The 26,481-nt window shown below is 44.6% G+C and overlaps 1 protein-coding gene across 1 annotated transcript; it reads right to left on the bottom strand.

Moving 5' to 3' along the window:
- Positions 1 to 180: 180 nt before the first annotated feature.
- ACTG2 (actin gamma 2, smooth muscle) lies at positions 181 to 25,538 on the bottom strand. The gene is made up of 9 exons (XM_003413683.4): positions 25,467 to 25,538; positions 13,464 to 13,625; positions 12,376 to 12,504; positions 7,625 to 7,735; positions 7,266 to 7,350; positions 5,199 to 5,360; positions 4,119 to 4,310; positions 2,180 to 2,361; positions 181 to 397 (listed from the first exon to the last, which is right to left on the bottom strand). Exons 2-9 carry the CDS (start codon positions 13,587 to 13,589, stop codon positions 254 to 256), a joined length of 1,131 nt encoding a protein of 376 aa, XP_003413731.1. The 5' UTR covers positions 13,590 to 13,625; positions 25,467 to 25,538; the 3' UTR covers positions 181 to 253.
- Between the last annotated feature and the right edge of the window lie 943 nt (positions 25,539 to 26,481).

Below are 26,481 nucleotides of genomic sequence, written 5' to 3'. Positions count from 1 at the left end.
CTGTTTAGTATAGGGTGCACTAGCCTTGCAGGAGTTGAATTTTAATCTTGGTTTTGTGTCATCTTCAGCAAGCCTTTAAATTGTCTGAGGCTCAATTTCCTCACAGAAATAATGTGTGAAAAGACTTAGAACAGTGTGTGGGACACAGCCCCGGGAAGAGAAGAGCCTCACACAGAGAAGTAAGGCTTGCAGGTTTTAATGTCTCGTGATTGGTAACAGAACAGTCTCAAGAGAACCTGTTCTGACTTTAGAATTAGAAGCACTTCCTGTGGACAATGGAGGGCCCTGCCTCGTCATATTCGGGCTTGCTGATCCACATCTGCTGGAAGGTGGAGAGAGAAGCCAGGATGGAGCCCCCGATCCAGACCGAGTACTTCCGCTCTGGGGGAGCAATAATCTGCAAAGACCAAATGTGGTGAACCATGATCAGTCCCTGAGGGAATAGGGAAGGTGGCCCAGAAATTACCCCACCACCCCGCCAGGCTGCCCTGAGAAAGGACAGCCTCCATGGTTGGAAGAAAACAGGATAAACATTGTAGTAGATTCAATTATTGCTCAAAATCTTCACTATGTTCTCCCCTAAGCGCTCCACAGAGAGTACTCCACCCTGCGACCTTGGGTTGGACTGCATATTTGCTGTGGCTGATGGGATGTTAGCAGACATGACCCAAGCAAGGGCTTGAAATGCACTTGTGTGGTTGGCCATGCTGTCTTGTGCCTCTGCCACCTTCACGGGAACAGCTTCCCCTGAGGAGCCCCATAAGGAGACACGCAGACCTGACCTGAGCTGGTTGGACCTGCAGCTTGAAGCAGAGCTGCCTAGCCAAGCTTGGTCTCGATCAATTGACTCCCAGCCGACTTGGCAGATGCATGACGAATCGATGCCGTTGTTACATGCCACTCACTCCACAATTCCTCTACACAAATCCTGCTGTCCACTTTGCTTGGGATGTTGTATATGTATACATGGCCCTCCGCACCTTTGCTCATGCAATTTCCCCTACTTGGAGTGGGCTTTCCTCTCGTTTAGTTTGCTCTAGCTTACTCTACTAATCCAATGCTAAACACCTGGAAGGTGGTCACGTATTGGTGAACTCAGAGTGGTGACTTGTGAACTGGGATGTGCATTAAATCACTGGTGTTCATTTATCAACGTAGGTAATGGGGCACCTGAGACCCACTGAATCAGAGTCTGGGGGAAGCTAGGTGTGGTATCATGACACATGGTCCCACCAAAAAGCTCCTGCCCCAGGCCAGGCCTGATGCCCTCTGTACAGCAGGCCTCAGTCAGCATGGCCACTCCAGTGCCTCTAGGTAAAAAGAGCCCACGGATCTCACTGTTCTCTGGTGGTTCGCTCTGCCTCCCCATGCTGAGCACCATCTGCTAGGCAGAGGGGAGGCCTGGGACAGCCTTCTTTTGTGAAGAAGGTCCTTAGAATACTGGCACAGAGAATGCGCATCCTCGGATCAGGCCAGAGACCAACAAATGTAAGACTCTGTAACTTTCGACCTATTTGCTACTTCTACTCCCAACTCTTTTTCTAAACCTTCCAGAAGCAAAGTTCCTAGAAGCCCTAGAAAGGTCTAGAGGGTTGCTTGAGGAGCAGAGGCTTGGAAAGAAGTGGTAACAGGTGGGCTTTCGTTCTGCCAAGCTTGCAAGGTAAGGAGCTCTGGTGAGAAGCAGTGTGGGGAGAGCAGTAGCCAGGATGGGGCAGTACACCAGACGCTGTCCAGGAATCAAGGAGTGTCCCCATAAACTTGAAACAGCAGCTGGCCTTAGGGCCATACATTCCCGCTTTTACCTTCACCTTCCTCTGGGCTAACACCCAAGTCCCTTTTCAAGTTTGAAAATGCTGTTGTATTACCTATTTTTTTTCCCCTCCATTTCCCTACTCTTGATTTTCTCCTCAACCCCTTAATATTCTCTTTTCACAAGTTCTTCCTGCCTCTTCTCATATGACATCCATGTAATTATGTTTGAGAGCTTATGCTAAACATGTCTTCAGCCCATCAGTGTCCAAGGAACATAACGGCCTGAGATGGACTCTGTTCCTGACCAGGACGACACTGAGACCAGGAGACCACCAAGCTTCTGAGCCTGTGGCAGTCTGACTCCGAGCATCTTCCAGGTAGGTAGATCTTTGTACAGAGGACAGGATGGAACTGGGGTGAGACCTACCTTGATCTTCATGGTGCTGGGGGCCAGGGCTGTGATCTCTTTCTGCATCCTGTCAGCAATGCCAGGGTACATGGTGGTGCCCCCGGAGAGGACATTGTTGGCATATAAATCCTTACGGATGTCAATGTCACACTTCATGATGGAATTGTAGGTTGTTTCATGAATTCCAGCAGACTCCATGCCTAGTGGACATCATCGTATCTAGTCAATGCCCATCACTCAGAAATACCCTGCCCCCAGTTCCTCAGATGACCCTTCTTCTGTTATTGCAACTACCCTAGTTCAGACCCTAAATCACCTTCCAAACGGGCTAGAAGATCAGACCCCCTAACTGGCCACTGCCCTTCCCCCTGTTCTGAGGGATCTTTCACACTGTTGCCAGACACCTATTTCTAAAGGAACACTTTCATCATACCAGTTTGTCTTGTATTACAGCTTTATTGAGATATAATTCACATACCATAAGATTCACCCTTTTAAAGTGTATAGTTCTGTGGCATTTAGTAGGGTCACAGTGTTATGCAACCACTATCACAATCTAATTTTAGAACATTTTCAACATCCCAGAAAGAAACCCCATATCCATTAGCAGACATTCCCCTTCCCCCTCTGTCTCTGCCCCAACCCCTGGCAACCATCAATCTACTTTCCATGTCTTTTTTTGTAGATTTGCCTAATTTGGCTATTCCACATAAGTGAAATCATATAATACGTGGTCTTTTGTGACTGGCTCCTTTCACTTAGCGTGATGTTTTCAAGGTTGACCCATATTGTGGCAATATCAATACTGCATTCTTTTTTATTGCCAAATAATGATACACTGTATGGGTATACCCATTACATCATCTTTGACGTTTACCTATTGCCTACAGATTGACATCTAACTACCTTAGCCTGGAACCAAGATCTTCTGTAGGGAAAGGCCCTGTATGTCAAAGAAGCTCACGCCCCCCAGCTTCCAGTCTTTTTTCCCTGAAACATAATTCCACATTGTAAACAGAGAACTCTTCCTAAAGTACAAACCTGACCTTGCTACACTGGTGCCTAAAAACTTCCAGGCGATTTCAATGCTGATATGAATAACCCCACACTCTGTGTGGTCCATCCTCAGGGACTCTCTTCAATCTCCCTTGTGTATCAACACATACACACTCACACACCCTGTCCCATTGTCCTCCAAATAGAACACAATCTCTCACCCCTCAGTGCTTTTGCACATACTATTCCCTCTGCTTTGCACGCCATGTCATTCCCCACTCTTCGATCCTTCCATCCCCGTCCCCGGATACCACGAAATGATATCCTTCAAGGTTCTGCTCAAATTTTCACCTTCTCCTGGAGCCTTTTCAGATTTTGCAGGCCTATCCCGCTTTGTCCAGATTGCTGTTTATCATTTACTACACACTGTATGTACACTTTTGCTGATAGGTTTGTCTATTCCTATGCACTGCTCAAGAACGTAGCTGTCCTTATATTAAATATTATCTTATTTAAGCCTTGTCGTAACCTTCTCTGGTAGGTACTATCATTATTTCCGTTTTAACTATGAAGAAACTGAGGTTTGAAGAAGGCAACATGTCCCAGGTCACAGGGTTCAGAGGGGCAGAATCAGGATTTAAAACCAGGTGTCACCACAAAACCTACTACACAATCCAGCCTCTCTGACCTAAATGGTAAGTGACACAAGGAGTGTTCTGATGTGTTCTGTTCTTTAACCTCATTTTTAGTTTCATCTTATATTTCCTGCCCTGCTTTTCCTTCTGTTTTGATTTTCTTACTCTTTCATTAGATTTTATTTAGTTGTATTATTTATATATTTTTGGCCCTTCCTGGAAAGGGTGGGGAACATATAAACAATAAACAAAGTGTCTGTGACTTCTGGTTTTTCTCTTTCTGTACCTCACCCAGCCTCCTTCTTATTCTATAGGTGAGCACTCACCAATGAAGGAAGGCTGGAAGAGGGTCTCGGGGCAGCGGAAACGCTCATTGCCAATGGTGATGACCTGCCCGTCTGGCAGCTCATAGCTCTTCTCCAGGGAGGAAGATGAGGCTGCTGTGGCCATCTCATTCTCAAAATCCAGGGCCACATAACACAGCTTCTCCTTGATGTCTCGAACAATTTCTCGCTCAGCTGGAAGGAGCAGAAGTGATAGAAAGCGGATACTCAGTTCTGTTGGTTTGGTTGTCCATTTTTATAAAAATTGCCATCTTACATCTGCTTTGGATTTAGTCTTAGGATGATGATAGACTTGCCCCTGAAGAGGATCAAGGAGCTCTCCACAGCATGTTAATTTTTCTATTCCTATTTCTAAAGCGGAAGTTCCAAATCTTGATTCCTAAGCAACACGTTGAATGGATTTCTCTCCCCTGTTCTTGTCACTGTGCCCTGGCAAAGCTCTGGGCCTTCCATCCAGGACACATTTCTGGTCTAGACATATGCCTATATGTTGTGATCTTATAGGAAGTAGGAAGGCCCCACCAGCTCTGATCCTGGTGTGGACATGGACAGAGACATCAGGTCCCTGGAGAAGGAGGGGATGCTGTGCAAGGACACAGAAAGGAGGCCTCTGCCAGGAGCTACTTAGCATAACGAGGCCTAGGCCTTGTCCCCTGCCCAGGGTGTCTTGGTCGAGAGCCTTCCTCTTTTAACGAGGATGCCTTTACTATCCAGCCTTTTCCAGAGGCTCAGCCCAGCTCAGAGCTCCCCAGCTTACCTGAAGAGTGTTTGAGGACACACTAAAAAAAAAAAAAAAAACAGAATAACCTGTTCCCATCGAGTCAATTCCGACTCATAGCAGCCCTATAGGACAGAGTAGAACTGCCCCATAGGGTTTCCAAGGAGCGGCTGGTGGATTCAAACTGCCAACCTTTTGGTTAGCAGCCTAGCTCTTAACCACTGCTCCACCAGGGCTCCTTTGAGGACAAAGGGCCACAGAATTCTCATCAGTCCTGAGAGTTTCTAGTCCTAGATCAGATTTGGTTCTGAGCTCAGATCAGAATCAGGAAAGGGGCTGGATACCTGTGGTTACAAAGGAGTAGCCTCTCTCTGTGAGGATCTTCATGAGGTAGTCCGTGAGGTCGCGGCCAGCCAGGTCAAGGCGCATGATGGCATGGGGCAGTGCGTAGCCCTCATAGATGGGGACGTTGTGGGTGACGCCGTCCCCTGAATCCAGGACAATGCCTATAGGCAGAAGGGGTAGAATCTATGAAAATGCCATTTGTCTTTGTAATCAGTCACCAAAAGATCTTCGACTACCACATTTTTCTTTCGCAGCTAAAATCTGCCCACAGTGAGAATCATCAGTCATACAGGATTTGTGTATATCAATCCCGTCTCCTTAATGAGACAGTGGGCTTCAGAAGGGCACATAAAATGCCTCATCTTCTTGTATGCCTTGACACATGTTCATTCACAGTAATGCACACTTATTGATCTGCACTGAGTCTAGATTACACATCCTTTAAGTGAGACTGGATAATTCGCATATCCTTTAGGCAACAAACTTATACATAAGTACATACAATCAGAGTGTTAGAGCTAGAAGGAACTGTAGATACCAAAAAGGCATTTAAAAATGTTTTTTAACATTCTTTTCAAATAAAACTTTTTATAAACCATAAAAGGAAGTAAGCTTTCTCAACATGCTAAGAAATATCTCTCCACCCAATAGCAAAATCATAATTGACAGGGGAAACACTACAATACCACCATTATTATTTAATATTGTCCTGGACATTCAGGCCAATGCAATAAGACAGAAAATAGTAATAGGAAGTTTTAGTATCAAAAGGAGACAGAATTGTCATTATTTTCAGATGATGAGGCTATATACCTAGAAGACTCAGGAGAAGCAGTTGAGAAACCACTAAGAAACCATTAGAGCTAATAAGATGGGTTCAGCAGCAGCCAGACGCAAAAAATATATACAGGTACCAGTTGTTTACACTTGTACAAAGATCTAGATCACAGCATATTTTATAACAAAAAATTAAAAAATGGAAGCAATCTCAAGGTCCAACAATAGAGAAATAAATAAATTATGGAGCGATTGTACAATAACTACTGTGGAGCCTTTAAACCTGATGCTAACAACATAAGATCAAGTGTAAAAGGCAGTATACAAAACTATATACCATCTATTTCCTCATCACTGTCCTTATGGCTGCAGTAAAATTTACTTCTGTCTCTCCCCTGCTAAACTGTTAGCTCCATAATAGCAGAGTCTGTCTTGTTTGTGTACGCACATGGCCTGCTGCAGCGTTTGGAGCGTGGCAGGGAGTGATGGAGAGAATTTGATGGATGGATGAATCAATGGCTACATGAATGAAAGGATATTTGAACAATGTTTATGGAAGTTGCCAAGTCCCTATAAGAATCACTTTGTTGTGAATCCTCTGTCTCCCTGTGTACCCTCCTGTACCAAGACCACCTACTTACACATCTACCATCACAGGTTCTGCCATTGCTGCTTCTCTAGGCAGAAGCATTCCGATATTGTTGGAATGTATGTATAAGCTCCCAGAATGACTACTGTCAGGGCAGATGCACTGTTGTCATCATTGTTAGTTGATATTAAGCTGGTCCCCAACTCATGGCAACCACATGCACAATGGAATGAGACGCTGCCCAGTCCTGCGCCATCTCTATGATACCATTGTGGTCCATAGGATTTTCATTGGCTGAGTTTCAGAAGTAGATCCCTAGGCCTTTCTTCCAAGTCTGTCTTAGTCTGGAAGCTCCACTAAAACCTGTTCAGCATTATAGCAACACACAAGCTTTCAGCAACAGATGAGTGGTGACTGCGCTTGAGGGACATTGGCTGGGAGTGGAACCTGGGTCTCCAACATTGGAGATAAGAATTCTACTAGCTATGGTTTGTTTGTGTAAATACTTTCTAGCTATACCGCTAGATCCATATCTGCATTCTACATGGGAATTCCCATCTGTTATCCCTAAGCAAGGTTTTCACTGGACTCTGGCTGTCCCTTCAATTCTCCCGAGCAGGGGAGGAGTTCCTCTGAAGCAACCCATCTCTTCCCTACCTCGCCTGGTGTCAGAAAAGGAGCGGGATGCAGGGCTGCTCACCTGTCGTGCGTCCAGAGGCATAGAGGGAGAGCACAGCTTGAATGGCGACGTACATGGCAGGGACATTGAAGGTTTCGAACATGATCTGAAAGGACAATGCAGAATAAAGGACTATCTGGCAAAAATCACAGCACCTCTTGGCCTACACAATTATTTGCAATATTATTAAAGGCAGGGACTATGCCTATTTTTTGCTTCTTCTTTATCCTACTCCCACCCTCCACAGGGCCTGGCATGGACTATGCACATAGCAAGTCCTCAAAAATTTGTGCTGCGCTGGTGTATGAATGGGAGAAAGGGCCTGGCCCAGGATTCTTGTTGCTTCTTGTACCAGTATCCAAGTGTTCCTGGCTTCTTACCTGTGTCATCTTCTCCCTATTGGCCTTGGGATTTAGGGGGGCCTCGGTGAGCAGGGTGGGGTGCTCCTCAGGTGCTACCCGCAGCTCATTGTAGAAGGAGTGGTGCCAGATCTGGTTGAGAAAAAAGGCAGATGAGCCCAGCAGACTGCCAATGGGCTGGGAAATTCTGGTTGACAAGCCCGTGCTGTGGGCATATGGTAGGATAGTGCACAGGATGGGACTGGACCTGAGACCTGTCAGCCTGGGAATTTCTCATGGACATTACAGGTTCTCAGCAGGCCCCACACAGAGATCAGACCTGGGAGCAGTACACAGTGTGTGTGTGGGTTATGTCCATTTGACCTCACCACTTCATTCTTCTCCCTTCACTCCCCTGCTCTGTGCCCTGGGGCTCAGGTGCATTGTTTCACTCAGCCTTCACAGCTTCTGGCTGTGTTTGGTAGATGGAAATTACCAGCAAGAGATTGGAGGGTGGAAGGAGAGAGAAGGGTCAGGGTGTTTCTCCTGGAAATGGTCCTGGCCCTCCGTGAGCAGAGCTCCTGTTGGGTGAGGGCCTCAGCTCTAACTGAGATCTGGTGACACTGCTCCCTCCCCAGCTCCTTAGGTTTAGGGCTGTAGCAGCTTCCCACTGTTGCTACTACCTGGTTGCCTTAATCCTGCTTGCGCCTCTGGAAGGCCTCCTTCATTCAATTCACTTCAAAAGCCCAGTGAGTGCATACCTGATAGGTATGCTTGGGCTTGGTTTTCAACATTCATTACTGATGGGGCTGGTGCTTTAGAGTGGGGTTTCTTCAACCTCGGCATGACTGATATTTTAGGCTGGATAATTCGTTGTTGGGAAGGGGCTGTCCTGTCCTGTGCATTGCAGAGTGTTGAGTAGCAGCACCCCTGGCCTCTACCCACTAGATGCCAGTAGCACTTCTCCAGGTGTGACAATAAAAAATGTCTCTAGACACTACCAAATGTCCTCTGTGGGGCAAAATTGCCCTGGTTGAGAACCAACACATTAGAGAAAGTTTATTTCTCCCCACAGAGTCCCTGGGTGGTGCAAATAGTTAACATGCTCAGCTGCTGTCCCAAAGGTAGGAAGATGTGAGTCCACCCAGAGGCACCCTGGAAGAAAGTCCTGGCAAACTACTTCCGAAAAATCAGCCACTGAAAACTCCATACAGCACAGCTCTACTCTGACACACACTGGGTCTCCATGAGTCAGAATGACTGACAACTGGCGCTTTTTTTTTTTTTTTTTTTTCTTTCTCTCCACTGTGTCCCGTTCCCTTTTCTGTGATTCAGGACAACCAAGGAGGAGTTTTTATTTCAGAGTGATTCAGCGAAGAGTGGCAGGGACATGGGGCTTTGATTTCCTCAGAAGTGGGGCATGGAGTCATTTGATTCCTTTGTACCCATACATTTATGCACCTTGGCTTTGGGCAAGGGTGCTGCCAAGCATGATAAGGGCAGATAGTGAATCAGATGTGGCTTCTGGTTCTTAGTTTCAAAGCCCAGAAGGGAGCAAGACAGGCAAAAACATGCAAAGACATGAGCCACATTTCAAGAGAAGGAGGCAGGAGCAGTTAATTTTGTGGGGGATGTGAGTGAGCTGGGGCAGTGTAGTTTTTTTGTTTTTTTTTTTTGGTGAAGGCATAAGAAAGTCTCCAGGGCTGAGAAGGGTATCTGAGGTAGCGGAAATGACAGAGGTAAAGACTCTGGACTGGGACCGTCTCACAGGAGGCAGGAAGGAGGGCAACTAGTCTTCATGAGGTACTGCCAGTATTTACTTCTGAATGTGGTTCACAGACACCTTGCATCCAAATCACCTTGGGAATTGCTACAGATACAGGTTGCTGGGCTGTATATCCCAGAGCCACTGAATCAGAATCATTGGGTATTGGGCTCAGGCATCTGCATTTCATTTTATTTTATTTTGTGGAGTTTTTATAAAATACCTTAAAAGTTAAAGATACTGATGGTTGAAAAATTAGAAAAAATCTTTTAAAAAGGAATACGAATCTCCCAAACAGCTAACATTTTGGCTTTTTTCTTCTTTCTAATCTTTTTTCTTATGTATTCTTGCATACAGAAAGAAGGCAAAATATATAAACATAATTTATTTCTGGCCACTTTTCAATTAATATAATATAAGTAATTTGCCTTTTCATTGTAAATATTTATTTTTAATAAACAGAACAGTTATTTTTAATACTTACACAACATTTCATCATATACAATCATATATTTAATCATATTATTATTCACGGTGTCTTTAATTTTTGAGTATAAATAATCTTGTGATAGATAGCTTTGTGCACCTTACATTTTCTTTTTTGATATTTAGGATGTTCTTCAAAGAAAAGAATTCTAAAAGTGAAATCACTGGGTTAAACGCCGTGGAAATTGGAAGAGTTTTTGGTTTCTATTACCAACACAGAGGCTGAACTGATTTTTACTCCTAGAAGAAAAAAGTGCCTGTTTACCCCACCCTTGCCTGCATTCAGTGTTTCATTCTAAAATATTGGAAATTTTGTTAGGTAAAAATGATACCTAGTTGATTTACTTTGAATTTTTGAAGTTGTTTCCAATGAGGTTGAATGTTTTCATATTTGCAACTTTTTATAAATTCTATTAGGCAAATTGTTTCTTCATGGCCTTTGTTTATTTCTCTGAAGGAGACATTGTATTTTTTTAATGATCAGTTTGCATTAGCTGCTAGCCCAAAGGTTGGCTTTTCGAACCCATTCAACCTTGTCACAGTCAAGAAAGCCCTATGGTGCTCAGCTCTACTCTGTAACAGACACGTGCGACTGCCAAGAGTCTGGTTTGTTTTGTTTCTTTTTATTTTTGTTGATATCAATCCTTCATTGCACTTATTGTGAATATTTTTTGTTTTCCTTTTAAACTTGATTTTATTTTTAACGTACTAGAAGTTCCGATTTTTAAGAGCTCAAACTATCATTCTTTTTCTTTATGACTTCTTTCACCAGAAATTTCATAAATACTCATATTTGAATTTTTATATTTAACTTTTGTATCTACTTGATGTGTGTTTGGTGAGATAGTCAGAGTCAGAGATAGAAACAAAGATCCCACCTCCTCCAAATAACTAATTGGTTGTCCCAGGAAAATTCACTGCATAATCATTTTTTCTCCTGTGGTGTCTGAAATTTTCTTTATTCTATATTTTCTCTTTACCTTTGTGTTGTTGCCAGATTATTTTAATTTGAATAACCCTGTTACATTCTAATATTTGGATATGGAAGTTCTCCCCTCATAATTTTTCTTATTCATTTTGTTCTAAAAATTTTGCCTGTTTATTGCTCCAAACATGCTTTAGGATTATTTTGCCTAATGAAATATTGTGAGATTTGTATTGGAATTGCAATGAGTATATAACTTAATTTGGGAAGTGTTAACACCTTTACCTTCTTCAGTTTTCTTTTTACAGCACATAATATATTTTTAGGGATTTCTTTAGAGATTTCACGCACTGTTACTACTGTGAATAAAATATTTTATCTATTTCTGAATTAGATATTAGTAGATATATACAAATAGTATGTGTCATTTCTTGAGTATGCTTTGGGGTTATATTAAGTATTTACCTAACTCAATCTTCAAAGCAACCTAATAAAGAAAGTATCATAATCTCCCTTTCACAAATGAGGAAGCTAAGGCTTAGAGGGTTTGATTAACTCACTCACAGTTGAAGTGACAAAGGGGCAGAGGAGGGGTTTGCACCCAGATCTCCCTGCCGCTGACTCCAGGGTCTGTGCTCTGAACTTCACTACGTGACGTGAATGCCATTGCATTTGATACAGTTATCTCATACCTATTTTTTATAGTGACTGAATCTCGGATTTGGGGAAAAGCCGATACGAATTACAGGTCTGAAATCAACATTCTTTATTTCCAGTTGTAGTCTGCTCAACAAACCCTCTGATTCAAGCTGCAGAACACAGATTTGACAGAAACAAGAATGCTCAGACAATACTCAGCTGAATTTATCAGAAGAATGTTGGAAAAACTCTATTAGCATTTTGCACACATTATTTTGCATATCACAGACTGTACCATTTACAAATGAACCCCTCTGCATTTTCTTATGCAAAAAAAAAAAAAAAAAAGCTTCTAGAAACCTCTAGATATTTTTAAAGTTTTCATTAGGTAGTCATTATAATGATACAGCATCAGTGCACCTATCTGAGATCCTGAGAGGGGAAATAAAATAGAAGGGTCATTTGCCTCAGCATTTTAAGGTAGCATCAGCATTTTAAAGAAGCCTCCTGGCTGAGTTCAGGCTAGAGTAGGGCAACCACTGGGCTAGAGTGCTCGCTGGATGAAAGGAAGCAGCTGGGAGTCAGGTAGGACCAGATCCTTGCTGACACAGTAGGGAGTTAGGAACCTACCGTTAGTTAGTGAAGAGCTACTGAAGATTCCCTAGGAGATGAAGGACAGGATCTGATCTGATTTTTAGAAAGATAAGCTTTGCAGAAGCGTAGAGAATTAATTGGATACGTGAGGGCAGGACACAGGGAAAACAGCCAGGAAGCCATTGTAATAGTCCAGGTAAGAGATGCCGGCTGCCTGTGAGAAAGTGTCCATGGGGATGGGAAGCAAAGAAGGAAGGAAAAAACAAAGGATGTGAGAAACATCTTAGAGGTACAGCTGACGGGACACAGGGGCCTATGGGATATGAGGGTCATGACGATGTATGATCATTAAAATAACCAGATTAAAGGGGAATCCACTGATACCTTCTCCATGTCATCCCAGTTGGTGATGATGCCGTGTTCAATGGGGTATTTGAGAGTTAGGATCCCGCGCTTGCTCTGAGCCTCATCTCCCACGTAGCTGTCTTTCTGGCCCATTCCCACCATTACACCCTGCAAAGAAAGTGGAGGGAAATAGAAGTGAATTTGTTGAGGGTTGCACACAGAAGGACGTTGAGAGGTCTCTGAAGAAGGATGAGGATAGGAAAAGAAGCCCTTTTTCCCCTGGGGGTAAGGAAGGAGAAGACACCTGTGAGTGCAGAGGTGACAGGGAGAGAAGGCGGAGGCTTTCTCATAGGGTGGTCTCTTCTAGGACCATGCCATTGTCTGAGAGAGAACAGGGTCAAGCCACACATTTCTTCCTCTCCCCTTACGGCACACACACAGGACTTGGACTTATCCTCCTCAAATACCCTCTGCTTGCACTTTTGTATCTCCGAATCTTTGCTCCTGTTGTTCCCTCCAACTGCTGTAATCCTCCTTATCCTCAGTTACCCATTTGGGAATCTGTCCCCTTCCTAGTCCCTCTGTTCAGACATAATCTCCCTCCTTTGTCCTCTCCTAGTGAAATAGTTTCCTTCTATTTCAGCCCATGATTTCAAGTTAGTTGTATGATATCTCCATAAAGCGTACACTTCTTAAAAGCAAGGGACTTAATTGCATACTTTAAAAAAAAAAAAGTATCTCCCAAGACTTAAGCCGGACATAATACCCTTACTGTATGCTTGAAGGATGTTGTTTTTGATCCTGGATATTCCTCTTTAAAGGGTCCTGCTCTGTTAGTTAATCATAAAAGAGAGCTCTTGCTCTCTAACACACACACACCACTCTCACACACAGTCTCACACACACACACTCACATACTCTCATAGACACACACATTCTCACGTAGTTATACACACACACACTTTTACACACATATACACACGCACTCTTACACACACACTCTAACACGCACACACATTTATACACGCACATATACTCACACACGCATACACACGGCTCAGTATAGTCTCCATGATCCAGTGCTTACTCCTAGTGGCTCAAAGCCTTGGATCTGGATAAGCACACACCTGGTGGCGAGGGCGGCCCACGATGGAGGGGAAGACAGCCCGGGGGGCATCATCTCCTGCAAAACCAGCCTTGCACAGGCCGGAGCCATTGTCGCACACGAGTGCAGTGGTCTCCTCTTCACACATGGCGAATGTGGCCAAGTGAACTGGGGTCTAGAGCACCTTGGGGGTCAGAGGAGAAGAACACTAGTGAGCCATTTGTTGAAATCATATTGGAGAGAGTCTTCTTGGCTTTGGGGTCTGTCTCCACCTGCAGCCAGGGCCCCGTTCCAGGAGGGACAGGCGTGAACTTGGTCTCCAAGTCTCTGGAAGTTCAAGCTTCCTCCCTCTGCCTTGCCTCTTAAAGACCTGAAATGGCTCCCAAGTTTTAATCCAATGGAGAGAACTTGTAAAAGACTTGAAGGTTAGGAAAAGAGTTGAAAAAATGTGCAATATACATAACGAAGGGTTAGTATTTACAATATATAAAGGATGCCTAAATCAATAATAAAGAACTAAACGGCCCCAAAGAAAAACAAAGACTATGAATAGATAATTGACAGAGAAGGAGATACAAACGTCCAACAGTTATATGAAAAGAGATGCTCAGCCTCACTAGTTATCGGGTAAGTGCAAATTAAATAAGACCATTCTCAGCCATCATATTGTTAAGATTAAAAGTTTTAGAACAGATGTTTGCAAAGGGAAAACTGGAGAAACACACAAATATACAATGTAGAGCTACTCAAATGTCAAATTATAGGATACTGTACTGCAGTTAGGAGAAGAGCAAGGTAGATCTATATGGATTAACGTGGATAGATTTCGAAAACACTCTGCTGAGTGAAAAGAGAAAATTGCAGACTAGAATGTATCGGACAAAACTATTCAGGTGAGTTCTTTTTAAAGCACGAAACAATATTGTATATTTTCAGTAATTTTCTATTTCTGGATATAAACACATAGCAAAAATCTCTGAAAGGATACATACCAAATGGATCATAGCGATTCCCTCTGGGGATGGGGAAGGAAACTGGGAGAGAAGGTGCTGGGTTATAGCTATAGTGCTTTAATTTTTACAGGGAGACTCTGTTCACCTAGAGTTTATTTAATTAAAAGAAATAAACTGAAACTATAAAATTCTTAGAGGAACAAGCAGGGGCAATGTTGTCAGGCCAAGCTTTCAACAATGGATTGTCTATCATTGTAACAAAAGCACAAAGAGCAAAAGACAAAATAAATAAATGGGACCTCATAAAAATTAAAAACTTTTGTTCATCAAAAAACTTTACCAAAAAAAGTGAAAAGACAAGCTAGTGACTGGGTGATATCTTTGAAAACCATATATCTGACAAGAATCTAATAACCGAAATATATATAGAACTTCACCAACTTAACAACAAAAAGACAAATAGTCATAAAATGGGCAAAGGACTTGAGTATACACTTCACCAAAGAGGACATTCAAATGGCCACCAGACACATAAAAAGATGCTTAGCATCATTAGCCATCAGAGAGATGCAAATCAACACCGCAGTGACATACCATACTCCCACTAGGATGGCTAAGATCAAAACAACAGCAATGACAACAAAAAATCTCACAGAAAATAACAAATGTTGGAGAGGATGTGGGGCAATTGGAGCCCTTATTCATTGCTGATGGGAATGGAAAATGGCACAGCCATTGTGGAAAAGAGTGTGATGGTTCCTCAAAAAATTAAAAACTCCTCTCCTAGGTACAAAAGACTTGAAAGCAGAGACTCAAACAGAGACTTTTATACAAATGTTCATGCAGCGTTACTCATAATAGCCAAAAGGTGGAAACAATCTAAATGCCCATCAACGGATGAGTGGATAAACGAAATGTAGTACATACATGTAACAGAACACTGCTCAGCCAGTAGGACAAATGAAGTCTTGATACGTGCTACAGTATGGATGGAACTTGAAGACATTATATGGAGCGAAATAAGCCAATCACAAAAGGACAAATATTGTATGACCTCACTTACATAAAAAGACAAATAAAGGCAAAGTAAGGAGACCAAAGTTTATTAGTGATTACCAAGGGTGGGAGGAAGAGAAAAAAGGAGGCTTAACGATGATCAAAAAAAATCACTTTGTTTAAGGGTAGGATTACATGGCCAGTTATAACTGCTGTCAATAAGTTGTACACGTGTTAAAAGTTGAATTGGCAAAAGTTGTAGGTAGGTGTATTTACAACAACAACAACAAAAGTAAGAGTGGCTTCTAAGGCTGCTTATGTACACCAAACACCTCATGGGATTTGGCTCCTTGGTTTGGCGGTTTAGGGTCATGGTTTCATGGGACGTCCCAGTTAATCCTCCTAATAGCATATTTAGTGTTTCTGCTCCACTTCCTAGTTCATTGTGTAGTGCTTGGGGTCTTAAAATCTTCTTGCAAGCAGCCATCCAAGGTACAACAATTTGTCTCTATTCAACTGGAGCAACTGGAGAAGAAGGAGAATCAGGAATAGGAGGAGGATATGGTATGTGTGGCTAATTCCCATGAGCCCAGAACTGGATGGTGCCCAGGTACTATTACTGAACATTTTGATTAAAGAGTCCACAGAAGAATGCTGATCAAAAGGGAGGAAATGCAGGACAGAATTTCAAAATTTCATGGATTCTAGGCTTTCTGGAGCCATAGAGAATAGCTGAACCCCTGAAACTATTGCCCTGAGATAATCTTTAAACCTTAAGCCAAAAATATCCACTGAAGTCACCTTAAAACTGGACAATAATTTAGGTTAACTAGTAAAAAAGATCTACCTTGACATTATGTTCTCTTAAGAACTATTTATAAGGAATCACATTGACAACAGCAACTCAAAAGATTAGATAGGAACCTTAGGGAGCAGTGAGGTTATGTCAATGAGGAAGGAAAACTCAGACAAGGAGGGTGAGAATGTAATCAATGTCACTAAATTGTACATGTAGAAACTGTTGAATTTGTGTACATTTTGCTGTGCATATTCCCAAAAACAACAACAAAATAAATAAAATTTAGGAGAAAAAAAGAAAGAAAATAGCATAAGATACTATTAAGGGAAAAGGAAGGAGTAGCTGTAGGTGACATGTACAGTCCTTAAGGAGAAGCTTGTTTATGAGGAAGGGGCAGCCTGGGAGGAGAGGGGAAAGGAAAGGACTTCATGATGGAACTCCACTGTACACTCCCACACCAGAAGAAGAAAATAGAGAATTCTCTCTCTGATGCTGATATCTCAATTGGGACAGGTGCAAAGTAATAAGGAAATTGATCTTTTCGAAATCTATTGCAGGTTTAAGTTAAAAGACAAACATTTGGCAAGCTTTGGCACTTGGTGATAAAGAAGAAGCAATAGAACCTCAGAAGATGGCATGAAGATTGACTCCTAGCCTGGGAGTCTGGGTGGGGCGGCGAGGACGTGGCAAGGGCCCAGCAGAGAGGGGCTGGGAAGTCTGACTGTCAAAAGTCCAAAGGAAAGTAATTATGAGCCCTAGAGACAGAAAGGGCCACATGAACCAGAGACTACATCATCCTGAGACCAGAAGAACTAGATGGTGCCCTGCTACAACCGATGACTGCCCTGACAGGGAACACAACAGAGAACCCCTGAGGGAGCAGGAGAGCAGGAGATGCAGACCCCAAATTCTAATAAAAAGACCAGACTTAATGGTCTGACTGAGACTGGAAGGACCCTGGTGGTCATGGCCCCCAGACCTTCTGTTGGCCCAGGACAGGAATCATTCCCAAAGCCAACTCTTCAGACATGGATTGGACTGGACAATGGGTTGGAGAGGGATGCTGGTGAGGAGTGAGCTTCTTGGACCAGGTGGACACTTGAGATCATGTTGGCATCTCCTGCCTCAAGGGGAGAGGAGAGGGTAGAGAGGGTTAGAAACTGGAGAAATGGACATGAAAAGTGAGAGCGGAGGGAGAGAGCGGGTCGTCTCATCAGGGGGAGAGTAATTGGGAGTATGTAGCAAGGTGTATGTAAGTTTTTATGTGAGAGGCTGACTTGATTTGTAAACTTTCACTTAAAGCACAATAAAAATTATTAAAAAAAAAAAAGTCCAAAGGAAAGACAGACCGGAGGCACTGAAAGAGAAGACAGCTGTGAAGGAGGAAGGCCTGGCAAAGCTTCATTCAGAGTGTATGACCACAGGTGGTTCTGCCGAGAAGGAGGAGAGAGGAGCTGCCGAAATCTGTGATGCTGGCTCCTAAGGGCCATGTACAAAGATGGGCCACAAAGACCATGACCCAACAAGCGATGAAATGGCACCATAGGCTTGTAAATGTGGCACCAGAAGGCTAAAGGTAGAGAATGAGCAGAAGTGTATTAACAAAATTCCAAGTATAGAAGGAAGCCCTTTCAGCTAAGCACACTAGGGGAGAGGCTTGTGGTCACTCCCTGAATCCAGCTTTACTTCGGATCTTTTCTGATCCTTATGGCCCCCCATAGCCAGGGAGATCAAGTCCCAGCCCTTTTAAGTGGGCCCACAAGGCCCAGCAGGGCCTGGTCCTGGCCTGCGTCTCTAGGCTCACCTTCCCTCTCACCCTGTCTTGGCCCTCTCACTCTGGCATGCTGGGTTTCTCTCCATTCTCTGAACTGTATCATCTTATTCCCTTCTGGACTTTTAAACGCAGAGTTTGGAATGCCCCTCACCCCACCTGTTTGCCACACTAACACCGGTCGCCCCTTAGGTCTCTGCTTCAACACAGCATATTCGTGAGTCCTCTCTGGCCCACTAGTCTCTGTTAGCAGCCTCTTTGCTCCCAGAGCACCGTCAACTGCTCCTGCCAGGGCAACAACCATGTCTGCTTAGTGAGCCTCCCCTGTGACTGGTGAAGGCAGGGGCAGAGCTGTCTATTTCCCCAGTGGTTCCCAGTGTGCCCAACACAATGCCTGGCCAATGTCTGCTACGAAATAAATGAGCGAATGAAGAGATGGGTATCAAGGAGAAAGATTTTCAGGCCAAAAAAAGGTAAGAGGAAATCAAAGTCTGAGATGAGTTGGAGACTGAAGGAAAGCACCTAGCTTCTCAAAATAATATTTTCTCTGGGTCTGAGCAGTTCTGAAATGGCAAAGAAACTACCTAACCTCCTATCATAGTGGAAGAATGGGGAAGTGGAGAGATGTCAGAAGACCGGAGATGGGCAAAAACTCCAGTGTTCAAAATGGGCCAGAAGGATTGTCCTAAAACCCCCAAAATATCTTAATATGCAAATTGGGCAAGATTCCAGAAGGTTATTAAAGATGTAACACACATGCGTATTAATACTCAGGAAAAAAAAAGTACGGGTATCTTACAACCGTTAAGGGTTCACCAAGAGCAAATGTCAGGGTAACGGCCCTCCGTTTTTTCCCCAGGAATCCAGGGGAAGATGGGAGCCAAGTGCCTTACCTTCAGCGAAGTATCTGGCAAAGCCTCCCTCGACATCCCTATTGATAAAGCTATGCGGGCTAAGGGATAATATAACTAGACATACTTCCATTTTCCTGAGCTACTGTAACTGCAAGGTGTTAATTAGTGGATCAATGTCAACCCCCACCCAGGGGCAACAATATACTTCGGGGCCCCACTCTTGAACTTTTCTTGCATGACATTTTTATTAGTGACTTAGATGAAAATACAGAGCACATGCTAGTCAAATTTCCAGATAAAACAAAACTGGATGGAAGAATCAAAACCCAAGAAGATCTCAGAAGGCAAAGAAAATGAGCTGAATCAAATAAGATTAAACATAATAGGATAAATAAGAGGCTCTCCACGTGCGTCTCAATAACCAAACTGAGGCAGCTCTTCTTCAGCATCTGTGAGCAAGACCTGGTGACTTGGTGATGGCTGCCCTTGCTGGCATGGGTATGGGGAAGCGGGCTTGAATTCACTGCTGGTGACTGTAAAATTATACTACTTTTTTTGAAGGGAAATTTGGAAATACTTATTAAAAGCCTTAAAAATGTAGTGCGTGACTTTTGACTCAGCAAAGGCGCTTTTGGGAATTTCCCCTTGGGTGGTTTTAATTCTGGATGATTGCAATGATTTCGGCAAGAGCCTGTTTATCGCCACTTTCTTTAAAATGACCAACACTGAAAACAATGTTAATATTGAACAAAGTTACTGAATAATAAGTAAATTGGTTTGCAAACTAATTGCCAGAAACCTCCACACAATGGAACGAGCAGAGTCTTTAACGCAATGGAAAAAGTGCCAGGTGTTTCATTAGGAGTAAAATAGTATGTCCATTGTTGTCATTTTTGGTAAAAGTATATTTTTTAATGAAAAAAATTGGGGGCACTTCTGTATATTTTATTATATAGCAAAACCTGCAAAAGCTGGAAACTGTAACGCAGAAACCTGTCAGAGAAGGAAAACTCAAATATTTCCCATTCAGTTGAGTGATAGAAAAGTGGTAAGATTGCATCCAGTCAAAGGCGGAAAACTTGTGAGAGCTGGAAAAACGAGGCCTTCCTGTTGAGTTGTGGCTCTCACAGGTTTCACTGTATATATTCGTACAACGATAGTAAAAAAAAAAAAAACAAAAAAAAACACAAAATAATTGGGGGCCCTTCACATATACTATACTATAAACCTCACAACAGTCCCATTTTATAGATCTGGAAACCAAGGCTCAGAGAAAAAGAACTCAGCCCGAGGTCTCCAAGCTGGAAAGAGGCAGGGCTGGCTGACACCAACCCTAGGCAGGTTCCAATGCCTAAACAGGCACCACCCTCCCCATTTTAGTGAAACTGTCATCACTTCCCCATGTTTGGTGGTTTTGCTTCTGCCTATATGTCTCTCTGGAGCCCTGGTAGCGCAGTGGTTAAGAGCTCGGCTGCTAACCAAAAGGTCAGCAGTTCGAATCCACCAGCCCCTCCTTGGAAATCCCAGGACTGTGTCTCGATGTAGGTTCGTAGCTCCAGCATCTAACTGGGGGTTTAGCGCATAGTAGGTTCTCGATAAATATAGGGTAAAAATCCCACCACTTGAGTGACCACCTCCCAAAGGTCAGCTCTGCCCTGGGATCCCCAGAGTCCCTGCAATCCCCTCCCATGATGGCTGATTTAGAACAGCATGGGGGCAGCCTTCTCAGTATAAGCTGGCCAGCACACAGCTGGGCTTCCTTGCTCAAGCAGGTGGCCCACCTGAGGGGAAAACAACCTAGAAAGCTAGAAGGTGACCGAGAGGCAAAGCTGCACCTCTGTGACTGCCTTGCTCTCAGCTCCCTTCACTCTTGTGTGATTTATAGTTCGAGCCTGTCTGGCTTTTCAATGAAGCCTTTGTCTGCCCCCTGGAGTTCCTCACACACAGAAAGAAAGAAAGCCTTAGACTTTGTTTCCCAAGCAGAGCGGCAGCTGACACAAGCCACAAAGGGACTTAAAGCTGTCAACAACCCCATTCTGTAGCACTTTAGGTGGTTTGCAATCCGCTTTTCTGAAGGCAGAACCAAATGAGGAGGGAGGGAGGTGAAGGCGAGGTTAGGGCTGCTGGCCTGGGCCCCACACTGCCCTGGGAAGAAGGATTTTACTACACAGCCAGATTTCCTGGGGCATCTCTGCCAGGAGAAATTCTAAACCTTTCTCAGCTGCTTTCTTGTAATTTGTGGCTAGACTTGAGCCTGTCGGCAGAAAGAGAGCCAAAGTCACTGTGGTTTCCCAGGGTCACAGCGGCTCTATGCTTGCAGAAAGCTGAGTGAATTGTTCTGTTGCTTTCAGCACGTACTACATCTGGGCTTCATTGAGGATTTCATGGAGTTAGAAATGCAACTTTTCTTTTTCTCCCCAAAGATGGCCCAAAACCAAAGACATAAAGAGAGCAGAGGATTTGCTCGCTCACCCATCTCCCTGGCCATCCCACCTCAATGCAAGAACAGAGCAGGAATTCTTCAGGGGCAAGGCTGGGCTTCAGACATCCTCCCACCTCGCCTTTCTGTGCCCTTCTCCTCCTTGCTGGCACCCCCTGCCCATAGCCCCGCAGCCCCAAGAGTCCTTCTCTGGCTCTCAGTTTCCTCAATCATAAGATAGAATTGATAACATCAATCTCCTGGGATGATCGATCAAATGAAATAATGGAAATGAAAACAACAAAAAACCCAAACCTGTTGCTGTTGAGTTGATTTCAACTCATAGTAACCCCATAGAATAAATTAGAACTGCCCCACAGCGTTTCCAGGGAGTGACTGGTAGATTCGAACTGCCAGACTTTTAGTTAACAGCCAAGCTCTTAACCACTGTGTCACCAGGGCTCCAATGGAAATGAAAGTGCTTTATAAATTGTAAATCTGGGTCAACAAACTAAGGCCTGTTTTGGTACGGCCCGAGAGCTAAGGATAGTTTTTTGCAGTTTTGAAATAGTTGAAAAAAAGCCAAAGAAGAAAAATATTCCAGGGCCATAAAAATTATATAAAATTCACATTTCTGTGTCCATAAATAAAGTTTTATTGGAACACAGCCATGCCCAATCATTTACCTATGGTCTAGGGATGCTTTGGAGTCCCTGGGTGGTGCAGTTAATGTACCAGCTGCTAACCAAAAGGCTGGAAGTTTGAGTCCACTCAGAGTTGCCCCAGAAGAAAGGTCTGGCCATCTACTTTAGAAAAATCAGTCATTGAAAACTCTGTGGAGCACAGTTCTACTCTGACACACATGGGGTCTCCATGAGCTGGAATTGACCCCACAACAATAGGTTTACTGGTTTATAGCTGCTTTAGCTACAAGGGCAGAGTTGAGTAGTTGCAAAGAGACTATATGGGCCACAAGCCAAAAAGCCAAACCCACCGCTGTTGAGTTGATTCTGATTTCCAAGGAGCAGCTGGTGGATTTGAACTGTCAGCCTTTTGGTTAGCAGCCAGAGCTCTTAACCACTGCACCACCAGGGCTCTATATGGCCTGCAAAGCCTAAAATATCTGCTCTCTGGTCTTTTATAGAAAAGTTTGCTGGGCTCTGTTGTAAAGGGCTGGACAAATAATAATCCTCAGCTCTCTTAATCTTCTCTATCAAAACTTGCTCCCAGGATGGAGCCTGTCACACTGGAAGGGATTGAATGATCCACTTCACAAATCAATGACTATTGAAGGTTGGATTTATGCCGATTCCCAAGGAGATTTTTATTTTAGTGGACAGTTTTAGCCCTAAAAGGAAGGTCTCTCAGATTGTGAGATTTCAAACAATAGTTAGCAAAATATTTTGGGGTGAGAGCTTCAAAAGACGTGTAAGTAGCTGTCTATCTGCCTAATTATCAGCACACACACACACACACACCAGAAAGCCTGTCAGAAAGAAGTAATTTCACAAAAGGCATTGGCACAGTGGAAAATACTAGCAGCAGCAGCAGCACCTCTAATTAAATGTAAGAGAATCTTCCTTTGGTTCACAGACATTGATTACAATAAAAATGACTTCTGGCTAGTAATATTTGTGATCCTCAGGAAGCTGCTGTTGGTGTCTGTTCTTTGGGCTCATATGCTGATAGTGTCTCATTCACTCCAATGGTTAACCTTAGCTCAGATTCCTCTCCTGAGCTCCAGACCCAAAGAGCCAACTGCCCGCTGGGCATCTTCACTCCATGCCTCAGGGCACCTTGACTCAGCACCTCTCGGACTGCCCTTAGGCACTGGCCTCTGCTCCAACTGGTGCTGGCTCTTCAGAGAATTGGACCACCACCAACCCTGGAGGCCATGCCCAACACTTTGCCTCCTCCCCTGACCCTCCCAACTAATCACCAAACCAACCAACCAAACAAGCTGCCACCAAGTCTATTCCCACTCAGGGAAACCCCACATGTGTCAGAGTGGAACTGTGCTCCATAGGGTTTTCAATGGCTGATTTTTCAGAAGCATATGGCCAGGCCTTTTTTCTGAGACACCTCTGGGTAGATTCAAACCTCCTACCTTTCAGGTAACAGCCTAGCACTAACCATTTATGCCACCCAGGGACACCAATCAATCACCAGGCCCTCTTAACTCTAACTGCTGCCACCACCCAACACCATCAACTCAGGCCCTCTGCACAAGGCCCCTCTGCCCTTTCCTTGTCCATGCTCCTCACAGTTGACTTTACTGCCATAAAGTCGATTCCAACTCATAGCGACCCGATAGGACAGAGTAGAGCTGCCCCATAGGGTTTCCAAGGCTATAAATCTTTACAAAAGCAGACTGCCACATCTTTCTCCCTTGGAGCATCTGGTGGATTCGAATTGCCGGCCTTTCGGTTAACAGCCCTCCATTGAACCATTGCACTGCCAGGGCCTCGGGCATACACTAAGTGCTCAGTAAATGTTGGTGGGGTGAACAGAGGACGAAAATACTGCCTGTGTTGGTTTCCCAGAGCTGGCTTATAGAATCTCCCTGCTCCTTACAGTTTCTCCAGCATGCACTCATCTAGGTCACAGGAAGCTCTGCCTCTTTTCAGCCCAAGGACTCGCCTCAAAAGCCCAAATCCACGTTCAAATAACAAAGCCAAGAGCTTTGAGGCTCCCTGTGCAAAGTGTGGTCTGGGACCAGCAGCCTCAGCCACACCTGGGAGCTTGTTGTGAATGCAAATGACCAGGCCCCATTCCCCGCTGAGTCAGAATCTGGGACAGGACGTTGAACAATCGAACAACCGAACAACATGGCTTTAACAAGCCTTCCAGGTGATTCTTAGAGTTTGGAAACTCAGCCAGACCATGACAACATTGAGCTGAGAGTTTTACGTGTATCCTCACAACAGCACTGCCAAATAGAGCTTATCACTATTACTCCCATTTTACAAGTGAGGAGGTTGAGGTCAGAGAATTCCCAACTCACCCAAATCACTCCAGTAACTTTGGTAGCTGGCCAGGCTGTCTCCAAGGCCTGCACCACTACACCAGCCTGCCTCAGCGGTAGAGGACACTAGAGAATTGATTAGAAAAGTGGAACTGGCCCGTTGGTCTCATCTCCCCTATAATTATTTGTGCATATGTGTCTATGTGTGTGTGTTGGGGGATAATGGCATTGGGGGGTGGTTTCATAGTTGAGTGCGAGTCTTTGGATGAGTTTCTTAACTTTTCTGGGCCTCAGTGTCATCAGAGGAGAGTAAATTGGATAGTTCCCAATGGGGGCAGTAGTGGTCTTGTGGTAGAATTCTCACCTCTCATGTGAGAGACCCAGTTCCATCACCGGCCAATGCACCTCCTGCGTATCCACAACCCATCCGTCAGTAAGGCCTGTGTACTGCTCTGATGCTGAACAGCACAGCCTTAGGCAGACCCTCCAGACTAAGTCAGACTAGAAAGAAAGGTCTGGTGATCTAATTCTGAAAACCCTATGGACACAACGCTCCCTCCTGTCCGCAGCCAATCATAGGGATGGGACAGAACTGGGTGGTGTTTCTATTGTTGAAGCCACTCAACAGCAGCGAAAAGCAAGTTTCTTCCAGCCCTAAAACCTCATGATGCCACAGGACACTTGCCCCCAGCTCACTCCTGACTTTTCCCAACCCTCAATGGTCCTAGAGATTTCAGAGAGTGGGAAAATTCTCCATTTACTTCAGCCAAGCACTACTCAGCATGGGGGCTGAGGAAAACACACTCACATCCCCAACACCAACATTTCCACATCTCGTGGCCACCAGGCCCGAGGATGGTTTTGAGTCAAAGACCCCAAGAAGAAGCTGTTTGTCTGCAAAGCATCTGCTCCCCTAAAACAGCCTCTCAGACATTCTGACCCATGAGAAAGGACACCGTTACATTCAGGGTGGAGATACATGCTGACCTAGGTGAGCGAGGGCAAGCAGAGGCTGCCATGTTACGGTTCACCTCCACCCAGTCTCTGGGGTCGGGAGAACAACTCCAGGCTGCCCCTGCCCAGGGTGCTCTGTGGCCAGAAATGCCGGCTCCTGGCAAGCGGCAGGGTGCTTGGAGGCACCACTGCCCACCAAGGGCCTTGACGTGTGACCTGGGCTGGCGTCACAGAAGCCAGGCCAATCTGGAGGCGCACACAGGAGGCCAGGCAGCCCTAGAAAGGGAAAGGAGCAGAGGCCAGGCAGTACTCACCAAGGATGTGAGACGTCCTTCTCCCAGTGTCTGTGTGCTGGTGTGTCTTTGGCATAAATACTGGAGCAATATAAAACCCCAGAGGCGGATCTTCTTTACACAGAGTCCCTAAAAAGGCCAGCTGACGGTGTGTTAGCAATATTACCATATAAGGTGGTTTTTTCAATAAACTGGCCTTGGGGGTGGGGAAGGGGGGGGTAGAGAATGAATTATCATTTGAAAAATGTATGCAAAGCAACAGCCCCGTGCTGCAGGATTTGTTCCTTTTATGCTGCACTTGCATAAACAGAACTCACACCAGGCCTTATAAGCTGCCCAGAGAGAGGCCAGATGCGGCTCTGCTCCTGGAGAGAGAACCATACCAAGAATGGCAGTGGGCCTCCTCCCTCCACACCTCCCTCCTAGTGCCCTGCTGCCATTGCCCCTGGGTCTGGCTGGAACACCCGTGCAGTGTCACCAAAGTGGGCATAATTGTGTCTTGTCTGGTGCAAGCCAAGACAGCCAAGTCTAAAGGAAATGTCTTCAGTCCTGGGAAAGAAACTCCACGTGCCCTCCTCACCTGCTTTCACTTGGTACATACATGCTCCTGACCCTGGGACCAAGTCACCTGGGGGTCCCCAAGGCCCCTTAAGCCTCCTCTGGAACTTCACTCTCTTCTATCTTTTTCCTTTCTTGCTGCATTCCCTCTATCTGTCCCAAAATATTGGGAATTACAGATCAAGGGCTGAGGCACACCTAGCAAGACTCACAAGCCTGTAGAATTTCCCACAGTCTCATCGTTCTTGCTCTTCTCTTCTTAATTCTTCTACCTTCCCTGGGTAGCTGTTTCATCTCCCACAATATCAGCTACCAGCTCTGTGGTGATGACTTTCAATTCCACATTCCCATAGTCCCAACACCTTACATCTGATCCAGATTAAAACTACCAATTGCCTATTGGACATCTCCATCCAGATGACCCTTGGCCCCACAAACTCAGGCCATCTGAAACGGAGCTATCTGAAAGCTGCTGCAC

This window comes from Loxodonta africana, chromosome 15 (genome assembly GCF_030014295.1).
Source record: "Loxodonta africana isolate mLoxAfr1 chromosome 15, mLoxAfr1.hap2, whole genome shotgun sequence".
In the NCBI taxonomy this organism is placed as follows: Eukaryota; Metazoa; Chordata; class Mammalia; order Proboscidea; family Elephantidae; genus Loxodonta; species Loxodonta africana.
This window is presented reverse-complemented; position numbering and strand designations above follow the sequence as displayed.